Source organism: Sabethes cyaneus, chromosome 3, assembly GCF_943734655.1.
Source record: "Sabethes cyaneus chromosome 3, idSabCyanKW18_F2, whole genome shotgun sequence".
NCBI classification, from domain to species: Eukaryota; Metazoa; Arthropoda; class Insecta; order Diptera; family Culicidae; genus Sabethes; species Sabethes cyaneus.
Genome location: NC_071355.1, coordinates 98,651,073 through 98,663,360, shown reverse-complemented (window position 1 = coordinate 98,663,360; position 12,288 = coordinate 98,651,073). Strand labels below are relative to the sequence as shown.

At 35.7% G+C, this 12,288-nt stretch overlaps 1 protein-coding gene across 3 annotated transcripts in view; it reads right to left on the bottom strand.

Annotated features, from left to right (window-relative positions):
* The window catches only part of LOC128744240 (homeotic protein female sterile-like), a 41,482-nt gene that overhangs the window by 4,554 nt on the left and 24,640 nt on the right, over positions 1-12,288 (bottom strand). For all 3 annotated transcript variants that reach the window (XM_053841092.1, XM_053841093.1, XM_053841091.1), the window contains 2 exons: positions 11,744-11,872; positions 7,640-7,719 (listed from right to left, as the gene is read on the bottom strand). In XM_053841092.1, the coding sequence (XP_053697067.1) occupies positions 7,640-7,719; positions 11,744-11,872 (209 nt within the window). The remainder of the gene's footprint in view (positions 1-7,639; positions 7,720-11,743; positions 11,873-12,288) is intronic.

The window sequence follows — 12,288 nt, the reverse complement described above, 5'->3', positions numbered from 1 at the left end:
TTAAAAGTGTTCATGCTAAATTAAATACTATCAACCCTCAGCTGACCAATCAAAATCCGAACCGGTTCTGATCAATCAAAGTGCTGCCGCCGCAAAGCATAACTACTGTGTTACCTGACTCATAACGAATATACGTTATATACGGGGGTGGGTCTCGTAACTCACTAACTTTGTGGTTTTTCGTTTAATTGATCATAAATTCGAATAGAGCTTACAAATATCAACTATATAACATAAGAAATTACATGTTTACTCCAAAAATAAAAACATGAGAGATTTTTGAATTTCGGAAATAGGGGTGCGTTATGAGTCAGGTAACACAGTAGTGCGTGTGGTGATAAAAAAGGAATAAATTAAGATCACCCTCAAAGCTGAAAAACGGGGTTTGCAACAGTGTTTAATTTAGCTGTAATTATTTGATCCTTCACGAAAAATGGTCGAAAAACTTAAATCAATTTAGTTTGAAATTTGATAACATTTAACAAGAAAGAATATGTCCAGTGGGATAAATGATCTGCAAATTTTTATCGAGTTGAATATTTTACGATTAAACTTGAGTTGAATATTTTACGATCCAATCAAAGATTCGGAGCTTTGATTTTCTCGCAAAAAACACAAATAGATTAACTAGGCACTTTGTACCTGTCTTCTTTGGATTCATCAGGTTACTTTGGACATATTAAATTTAAATTCAGTTGGTTTTAAACGCACTGCTAATGTAGCTAATTCAACCTCACATCACTATGTAGGTATGTTTTAATACCATCAGCTATTTTGATTTGTTATACACACCATTCACACAATATAATTGTATCCTTATCACTGACTTGTTTGGAAATATTGTTGAATTCGGGTAAAAAACAGTGATATTTTCACCTAAAATAATAATACCTGAATTTGCCTTTTCAAAATATGTATATGTAGGTACAGAATGTGCTTCCATAAAGGCTGTATCAATCAAAATCTGGTCGAATCAACTGACGTATTATATTAACCGTACAAATCCTGAACGCGTTTCTCATTATGTAACGGGTGACGGGAACTATAATTTTGGAATTTATTTCTCAAACTGTCAAAAAACTGACAAAGTTATTTGAAGAAAATCTGATTTACTGAAATTAGAAATACATTGTCCATTCATTGTTGAAACAAAATCAGTGAACATTTAAAAACGGTCCGTAATCGGCTGTTAGGCGAAGCTTTCGTTTGATGTCGGAACAGGAGCGTTGTACGACCGTCATGTCAACTTTGCGAATGCATCTCTTAATTCTAGCAATCAAATGTTTGAAACTCATAGCTCTCCAGTTATTTTTGTATACCAAGGAGCTCAAAATCTCGAAGAAAATTTCGATTGGGCGACACTGAGGCAGATTTATTAGTTTGTGCTTTTTGGGTACAAATGGGATCGAATGGGTATTCACGAACGATTGTTTTTGGCGTAATGCGACGGAATCAAAATTTTCTTCAAACATTCGTTCTGGTACACATATTAATTGATAGCCAAACCAGAGGCGTTGAACCATGACTTAAAAATACCTCTCTCGGAAATGGCAATGTACAGCATCACTTTCTATTCGAAATTATGTTAAAACTTGTATTTTATGTTCCGAAATGCAGTAGAACTATCCATGGAATAGTATCGATCATTTCCGGGAATGTGCGTCTTCGAAAGAGGGAAGTAAGTTTCGCCGTCCAAAACAAAGCGTTTTCCGGAATAATTTTTTATCAACCAGCGGTATTGAGATTTCTTCAAAGTCGAAATCTGTCCTTCAATGTATTTCGGGGCTTTTGTCTTCTTTCGGCACTTTATTCCAACTTTTTTTTTTAATGTTTTGCAAATGTACTTGTAGGCGGCAGCCCGTTGGCTCACGGAATCCTTGTTGTTGCAGGTACGAGGAAGAAAAACGAAATCCTTCTCCGTCCATAATTTTTGCTGGTCTTCCACTACCTTGGTTGCAAGTAGTTGTTGGGGATCTCAGGATATGGTAAATAGTTGAAGCCGCATCATTTTTATTTTTAAAATGTTGTACCGTATGCTTTGTGCAATTCTCGCGGAATGCTTCTTGCTTTGACGCCATTTTAAGCAAAACAAAAAATACTGGCAGAATGAGCAAAGAAAAAGCTAACTCATACACACTCTCATTTCTTCCTGAGCTTGTTTGTTGTTGTGTACAGGGCAGGGATGGTTCGATCACTTTGACTCACTTTTGATTTATTTGATAGTACCGCCTCAGCGGATCCAAATATGACAACGTTATGTATGAGACGTTTGTAGAGCAAGTTAAAATCTATAATTTTGCTGAATAAAGTTTTGCAGTATCTTTTGTAGTTACGGGGCTACGATGCTAGTATCTTATTAGCGACTAAATGAACGTTCCCATTGTTAGCTTAATCGAATGTTACTGATATTGTAAGTACTATTGATTGAGTATTCTAACGATACGCTAACGTAGAACTATGAATGTTGATGCAATTATAACAGCGATAACGCTGGACATTTTCTAAATGTTTCACAGTTTGTTACGCAAATTTATAGTCAGTCTACAATCATGGGTCACACACAATTATGGGTCATTTTAGCTTTTTCTGTTGATTAATGCGTGAATATTATACGAAGTGATTGCTAAAATTGTCACTCTCATAAGTAGCGCATAATTTAAACGCTAATCAGCAGCTAGAGCTAAAATGACCTACAATTGTGTGTGACCCATGATTGTGGACTGACTGTATAACTTTGTTAGATGAGGTCGAGAATATACTTTCCAAGTGCCTGAATCTTGTGTATTAGTTTTGCAAGAGAAAATGATCAAAATTCAAAAAGTTGTACTTTTCTTTTACTCACACTTTGCTCATTGTATTGCTGTTGCAGTTGAAAACCGTAATAATCGACGTGCGACATTCGATTTTATTCTTGTTCTGTATGTCGCAGATGGTCCGCTGTATAGCACATCAATGTGCGACCACAGCGCACCACGTGCGACGTAGTTGCGACTCACAGAACAAGAATAAAATCTAATGTCGCACGTCGACTACTACGGGTTTCAACTGCAGCAACAATACTCTTTAAATGAGAAGCTTTCGACCTTGTTCTCGGCTCGTTTGTTACAGTAGGGGTGTAAAAGTGAAACAAAAACAATCCAGCCGCATGCTTCTATATCGAATTGCGAAAAATGCATCGATATATTCAGGGTTCACACTTTGTTGCTCCTCAATGAGCAGATTGAGCACCATGTAGGTTACTCAAACAGCTGTCTGTACTAAGAGTGAGTGAAGTCAAAACAAAACGGAGAACAACGCATCGTATTGAAAACTGAACAAAGTGCAAATATTTCTGTTCTCTTTTTTCCTCTGAGGAGGAATCATTCCTAGTAATAGAACTGTTCGGCTTCATTGTTAATGCAAAATTCAGTAGGATGCGGAAAATTATACTTAGAATCCCATTAAAATCATGATACGAATCGAATGGCACTATTCTGCACTCCAATCTCGAAATTGAGAAATTGAGCCATTACAAATATTTTATTAAGTTTTTATCCTTCGGATGTTGGGCAACTGAAGGGTCGATAAAAAACAAAGAGATTTTTTATTCGACCAAAAAATATGCGTTTTGAGCATTTTTACTTAAAATTTTAATGTGAAAAACAAATCTATTCCTGCTTTTCATATAGACGTTAGGCCATTGCAAATTATTTTTAAAGTTTTTGTTACCTCCCAATATTGGCCCCCTCCTTGGAAATTAGCTTGAAAAATCGAGGGGCAAAAAAATAATTTGTATAATGTTCGTCAAATTTTTTTAATAAAATTAATTGCCGATGGGCTTTGCAGCCTAAAAAACTCGAAAAATGAGTGTTCGAGTAGAGTTAGCGCTTCCAACACGAAACAGAAATGGAAATTCGAACAATGGAATTTCCGAAAATCGGCAGAAAATTTTTTCTATCATTTTTGTCTTCCTTTTTGTAGGATTTTGCATGGAAAATAAAGCGTGTATGTGAAAAGAAAGATTTGATTTAGTTTGCACGATTAAAGTTTAAGTAAAAATGCTTAAAACGCATATTTTTTTGCTCGATTTAAAAAATCTCTTTGTTCCCAACTTGCAACAGATATGAACATTGTGGCACAAGACCATCGAAAATACAGAAGAAGAAAAAGTTATACGAAAAATAGAGCAAATTCAATGATTTTCAAAATCATTATTAAAATTAAGCAAAATTTTGGGTTTCAGTACAATTTCTTTCATAGAATACTCATTTGGGTTATAAATTTTCCTTTAAGCTCATCATCATATCTTTCATTTGCTATCAAAATTATTAGAATCCGTCAAGTGAAGTGATTCAAAAATTAAGAATTATTTAAAAATATGTCTCATGGCAAGGATGATGATTTTTGGAACCAAGAGGGGAAACCCTAAGCGCCAAATTAAAAATACAGGTCTTAAGTTATAAGAAAACGAAAAAGCATGCAATGTTTGAGCATAATTGGAGCACTTTTTATCATGGAATTACTAAGTGGATACACCTGTACCCGATTGATCAGATTGCGTTGATTTTTTGGTTGATCAATTGAGGGTTAATGGATGGCAGATTAGTACGATGCATTTTTTTGCAGGCAGTGAATGTTGCTAGAGAAAAAAATTGAGCATCGAGTATTCAACAGCGCAAGAAACACCATGTATAAGAATACTACATGTACCCTAGCGCCACGTAGTGAGTCAATTCTGCGGTATATTCCATACCATCTTGAAGGCGGCAGCCATTTAAGTAACCTTCCCGAAGACGCTAATTTAAATTTTGGACGTTAAACGAAATTCTAGTGTACTTAGATTCGAACCCACAACCGCCATTTTATTAAAGCAAACTTGATAACCCTGCGAACAGAGACCGAAACGGTTACACTTTTTCTACACATTTACCAGCATGCAATGCCGTGTCAGATTCTATATGAATATATGGTACTACCACCTGCCTTTGCAGAACATCCGTTCATAGCAATGAGCCTATCATGTCAAAAAGAGTTGAAGATATTCAACGATTGGTCATGCTTCCCAACTCTTGTATGAAGGGCCAAAAGGGAATTGGTCGATAAGCAACATCACTTACACGTACCAGGGATTTAGAGAATCTCCTTCCTAGGGCTAAGACGCCTGAGTCAATCGTTGAATAAACCGTCTTAATGCAGAATGACTTCAGCAAGTGGGGAGAAGAGCCCGCTCATTATCCACGATATGTTCAATGCCGTGTCAGATTCTTAACCAATACCATTGCTCAGTACTGTTTTTGTATCGACAGTGCCTATCTCTTGTAAGTGTCGAGACTTGCCCGAATACGTACATGATAATAAGCAAACATTTTTGTACGCAAGCTGATCATTCATCAAAATGTCGTATGGAATTGTTGGAATAGTATGGAGAAGTGATAGAGAATAAGGTGTATGGGGAACCTTCTTATTAAAATCGTGTCGTCAGGGGGAAAGCTGCATGTTTGGCTTGCATGCGCAACAGCAAAAGAGAATACAAAAAAGTGTCTCCAATACTGATGCCATTTTATCCCCCATACCGAAAAGTGTACGACACGTAGAACAAAAGATGTTTTCGTAGTTCTTGAATTTCTTTTTGATGCTTGTATACCAGTAACATGTCGCAAGACTGGTAGCAAGAAAAAATGGTATCGTCAAATTTTTGTCACCAACCAGTAGATTTAACGTCCCTGCCTAAGACTACAGAACCCTAAGACTACGTACTACAACTCAATAGGATTGCTCGAAAATTGCTCTCCATAGGGAACACTGATCACAAGGGAGTTCAAAGCGATCGACCGATGTAAACAATTTTTTCGATAGTAACCAATCAACGTACAGGTACTGTTCTTCATTCTAAGGCAACCACAATGTTACATAAACCAAGTTGATAAAAGTAAGCTTGCATATTACTCAAAAACCATAATTCACCAGTAACCCACTCTCAAGAATTCCATACCATTCCCCCGAAAACTATTTTCCAAAATGGATCATTCCCCAGAAAGCCATTTTCCCGACAGTACTTCGTATCAGGTACGACGGTGGTCTGGCCAGTCAGTCCGGTATGTTCGAATCTCAGTTAACCTTTCGTTACTCGCACCAACTTCTATTTATAAGCATGCTAAAACCTAGCCGGATTCACTCGAATTTTTCCAGCGTTTGAAAGATCTTGGTCCGCGGATCAACTTTGCTGAAAACAGTAATTTTCTTAATTGCTGGTATTCCGAGATATACCGAGATAAAGCTAACGGTCAGCTTGAGCCCGCTTTATGTTGGGGCTACGTTTTTTTTGTACAGGTTTGTATAGGAAGTGTCATTCACGTGGGTAAAGTAAGCAGCAAATTTATCACACTGCGTATGCGACTGCCTTTTCTTGGTGCGCGAAAGACACGAAAGAGCGTGTCCAGCAAAAGAGACGCAGAAGGGAATATTGGGAGAACACACAACGCATGGCGAGTTTTGTGTTGTGTGAGAATTTTTGTCTCTCGGTCTACGCTGCGGTGTATGCCACACCTGGTTGCCGGCAACCTCAGAACAAACATTGAATTCTCGGGTACTTTTTCATTTCGACGTATCTGACAATAAGAGATTCTTTTCGTGTCTCCTCTCTTCCGCTGTTTGCGGCGATACTAATGCATTTAGACACATCAGCTTTGCATGAATCGGTTGCCGGAGTCACTAGCTAAATGTTTTGAAAATTTTCTTTTCAATGCATCAGTATCACCGTAAAAAGCGGAAGAGAGGGGACACGAAGAGAATCTCTCATTGTCAGATGAGTCGAAATGAAAAAGTACCCGAGAATTATGTAATTTCTTCGAATTTGCTGCGTTAAGATTTATATAAAATGTATCTTTCATTTGAATTGGATTTAAACTTTTCTTTAAGCTGTTTTGACTGAAATCCCTTCTTAGCCTTTCCTCCTTTTATCACATGATGGGGTTTGGTTCAATTTAGAAACTGGTCGCTTTCCTGGATGTATCAAAACCTTGTCAGGGTGTAACTAATGTAATTTTGGACACTTTATATAACTACTTTTGCAATTTCGAGTATTTATGGCATTATGACAATGTCAGGTGTGGCCAATGACATCTTGAATATTTTATACAACTACCAATGGTCTAGTTTTACTATTCCGAGTAGACCAACCTCATGATTTTTGCCTTGACTTTGAATGAGGTTAGGCACACAATTATGTTTTTATAACGGTAATTTTTACAATGTATGGAGGGAACGTTAGGAGAAAGTAATGAAACAGAGAATCGATAGAGTCTAACAGATTGAGACCACGCGCGAAGGGGAAAGAGCGGAAGATGAGGGGGTAACGAGCCTCACAACTGCTTGCACATGTATTTATAACCCAAAAACTCATAGCACTGAAGTTAACTATTGATATTCCTAGTCCTTATCAATCAACAATCTTCTAATTTAAACCGTTTGTTAGGCTGAAGCGGTAAACACATAGACATAGGTAAGTAAATCGTAACATTAAATAAATGTGTGTTTTGTAACATATATCTTCTTTCTACAACTTATATATCTATTACCCCTAGGATTTGTGAATAATTTCGATTGTATCATGCTACTATTGATCGTCTTAAAACTAATATAATAGAAGAAATAAACTTACCGTATTCGCGATCGTGGATGGTGGTAATTGCACAGGTGAGGATGGCTCTTTCTTCTTCTTCTTCGGCGGCCGACCGGATTCTGTGGAAACGAACACATTCCTTAGTTCAGTAAAACTGATTTCCCGAGTAACATTGCTGGTGTTCGATTGATTTATTTACATAAATACCTTAATTACTAATGCTTCTCCATTTGATCTCCTCAACAAATTTTCTCGCGTCAGACCCATTACAATACCGACTCAAATGCAAACACCTCAAATTCGATTCGAACAGACAAATGGGTGTTCGTGGACAGCCACCAAATACCGAGCAGACCGAGCTTTGCGCTGGAGCGACAAGATTTTGCAACGTCTTTGTCAATCGAATTTTCTTTGGTATCCGCGAAATAAAATAATATAAACTCTGCTTTAAGATTAAAACATATTACTCGTTTTTATTAGTTATATATTTTTCTGTACCTTTTTGTAATTATTATAGTAATTCTTGTTTTGTTTTATTTCTGTAATAAACTTTATTAATGCTTACGATTACTTGCTGTTTTTTTTCGTAGAAGGGTGTAATTAATTAAACTGTTCTTAGCGTCCGTAATAAGAATCATGGGTTTAGAACTATTTTTTTGCCTGTTCATTATTTTTCGCTTTACCAACACGTGTAGTTCATAATGACTCTTATTTTATTGAAGCTGATGCTCAAAATTATAATCTTCTTAATGCATTTCACTACATTTTACATTTTATTTGTTGTCTGCTTTTGCAAATGAGAACTTCTTAGCCACTACTAATAGAAAAGGAAGTGAACAGAATATACACTTACGATAAGTTTTAGTTGCATCGTTATCATTGTTTTCAAGTAAGTGTAGATTTTCACTGTTCTTTGCATTAAACAATGTGCTTCTATTTTTCATTTAGACATCTTACATGTTACAGTTGATAGATCGGCACCTTAAATGCATCGTTTCGTTACAAACAACGTTTGTCGAAACCTGCCAATTTCAAGATGATTTCAAGTTACGTACTTTGTTACATATAACCTTTGACACAACTGTTTAGTGAACAGTGGAAACAGCACTTGTAGAGTAGAACAATTGACTGTCCTACTCTTATGTCGCTCAACACGTACCAGAAGGAAAATATTTATCCTTGAAGTAGAGCAGTGCTTAGTTTACTATAGGGTTTACAACCAATAAAAAATCTTAACGAATATGTTCACGGTAAACTCTGCTAAACTAGTATAGAATATTAGTACCAAAAAGAAATTAATCGATTAATATACGCACTTTCATGGATTTTATCTATCTACTGTTGATGCCTAGTATGAATATTAGCAAAAGTAAAGATCCAGCTGAAGAAAACTAAAATTCTGTTGACTATCAAACTGTTTGTCAAAGTATTCTCCTTGCATTTCATTCTTTTCCGGTCTAGTAACAAACAAAATGAAAATGTCACAAAAATATTTACTACTGTCAATCATTTCGTTTTCAATACTCCTTTACAAAAAAAGACGAAATCATTAATTTACATTGTCCGGTGTAAAGGATAAAATAAATAAAACAACAAAACAATAATAGAAAAAACCATTTTCGCGTGCAAACAATGTGTAAGGGGTTTGGCGCCGCCGACAGCCGAATAAACAAATCGAATTGCACTTGCACATACAATCTTTTTATTCTGAATGCTCTATTTAGCTTTTTTTCAATCAATGCAATCCAACGTTAGCATATTTTTAGGTTTGAAGATACAGGTTCTGCTCTCAGTAAACTTCGTACTATCAATAGAACAAATGGGACATTTATAGTGCACCAATTTTTACCTTTGATCGATAGCAGCAATGACCCAAGGACGTGCGATCTGTGTACAACAATGTCTGCTTCATTTTCTCCTAGAGTTTACTTTACACATTGTCTGCGATTCTTTTTACATAACAGCATCTTTTAGTTGCTTCAGCCGTCATTAAATGATTCAAAACGTAATAGAAGAATAAGAAGAAAATCAACAAAATATAGTTTTAGACGCTAAGTTTTCGTCAGTTTAATTTTTGGTAACATTTTATTCCTTCTTTGTATTTTTTGTGTAATGGCTAAGAAGTGCTGCTGTACTCTTCGCTATGCAATACGAACTATTCTGATGAAAGAGATGAAAGGCCTATCACGACAGCACGTGTACGATTGTTAACACAAAGCAAGAAATATACTGAAAACGTATCTTTGAAAGGTGATTTTTTTCCTATCATAGCTCGACACTGTTAATCTGCATAACGTGTGTTTTCAGGTATTTAAATATCTAAGCCTGACATGTTCGCTGTGACTTGTTTTTTCGTTTTTTTTTATTCTTCTTTCTTTAGGATTCAGTATCTCACGAGATAAACACGCGTGCATTTCGGTTTTGTTGGCTGTCCCCTGTTACACATTTGCTACACACGAGAAAATTCGTTGAAGGGATATAAGGATTAAAATTTGTCCACCAGAGTAAACGTAAAAAGACACATGGAAATCAAGTAATAAACACAACATATGATGATTGACATGAACGAAATGATCAAAGTTGTAACTTAAAATTGTGGCGCGTTTTTATTGGCACCAGAAATTACTGTAAAAATGTATGAAGCTCTCGGTGCCATAAATTTTGTAGATCGACTGAACACCATTTTCTTAATAGCTAATACTATTACTTTGTCAGATTCATACTATTAGATTTGTTTTTCTGTTTGTTTTCAATGAATGCTTCTACAGAGGCCAATGTACCAAAATTGTTATGTTTGTTTCCACTTTTTACTGACTGACTACAACAATCAACATGTTTATTCCATATGTCTTGCTAATCCTATCGGTTTCATCATTCACTACAAGTATATAAATAGAAATTTACACATACTCTGTACACATGTCTCTGTTTAATTAATATATAATAGGTATATGAAAAATAAAACTTACAACAAAAAAACTGAGAATGATTTCGCTGCATGAATGGTTTGTAACACTTTTTCTAACTGTAATGCCTTGCTTTGATCTGTATTTAAATAATGTCACAGCAAAACAAACGTGTCCACAAACTGATTACTAAACATTCAAACTTAGTCCTCTGTTATGGTGGAGCATAATTTTACAATGTTTATACGCAATCTTTACTCTTAAATGTCAAGTTTTACAAAACATAAACTATCTGCACAATTATTATATCATTAAACTAATAATACAATTGTAGATGCCTGCTACTACCTAATAAAACCATTCTTCAGTGTTATTGATTGTTGCCGGCTGAACATAATAATAGTACGACGTGAGGGAAATGTAACATTTCTGCGTTTGCGACATTTCTGATTCTATTTGCCTGTGTATGTGAGATTCTAATAAAAAAATGCAATGATTTTTCTAAAATATCTGCCACTACTAATGAATAGGTATCGCTCACAATAAAATAATTGTAGCAAGGAAATCCACTATTGCACGCAAGCGATAAGTTTAAATTAAAAATACACTTTTATCACCCATTCTCATTGTTACTTATCCCCATTGTTATGAGTTTGATGTAAAAATTTCAATGAGCCTTATTGTAAAAAATCAAAATTTCATACCAGTCAAAGGTAGTACATGGATTGAAACAAAAAAGCATGACTGCTTTCGATGATAACAACGCCAAGTAGAAAACATTCACAGTCGTTATTTCGTTTTCGTTAGAAGCCTGCCTGTGTTTATAGTACGAAATTTGATCATCTTGTTCAGAGTCTTTCGATCATCATATCTAAGCATGTGTTTAAATTTACCGATGATTTTTCCTATTCAGTTTCCTAAAATGCTACCATAAAGGCATCAATCGCAAATCCGAACGAGAAATTGTTTAATAATCCTCGTTCGCTTTGATGGCAAATATGTATATAGACAATGGCGAAAAAGCACGCATCGCGCTTCCCACAAGCAGTCATCAAATGGGTTCATCCTATTTATATCAAAATAGCTGTTCGACCCATAAGTTGTGTTTCTTACGATAGAAAACATAAATAAATTACTGCCGGTTTAACTTGAAACCTATAAACCAAACTCCATCTTGTGTAGTGTCTTTTATTCCCCTATTAGCAGTTTAGCGTAAAACATGTGTATCCGTTCTAACCTGCTTCACTGTCGCTAGAATCACTCGAACTGGAATCACTGGAACTGGACGACGAAGAATCGCTTGAACTACTGCTCGAAGAAATGTTACCACCCGATGGCGCTACGTCCTGTTTCGATGATTCATCAGCTGGAAGAAAATAATTATTATTAGTGTCACATAGCACAGGGTAATTTCATCACAAAAATGATCAAACAAATTTTTTTAATAACGATAGTCTTTTTTACAAAAGACTCGTGATTCGTCGATATCGCGTAATCTTTCAACCATAGAGGGCCGGTTTTACAATTTGACCTTGGATGTGATGGATATATGTGACTTTTTGTATATAATATCTAGAACTCTGTAACCCTGTGACCACGGTAAATATCTAATCTCTTTCGTTAAGCCAAGAAAATCGACAAATCTAGATAGATCCTATACTGCTCCGGGTTGGTTCTATCTTCAAATATGCCCATCAATACAATTGGGTCAATCCGACGGCTAAACAAGAACAAGAAATTAACTACCAACTAGGGTTAGAAAGTCGATATGGACGATATTAC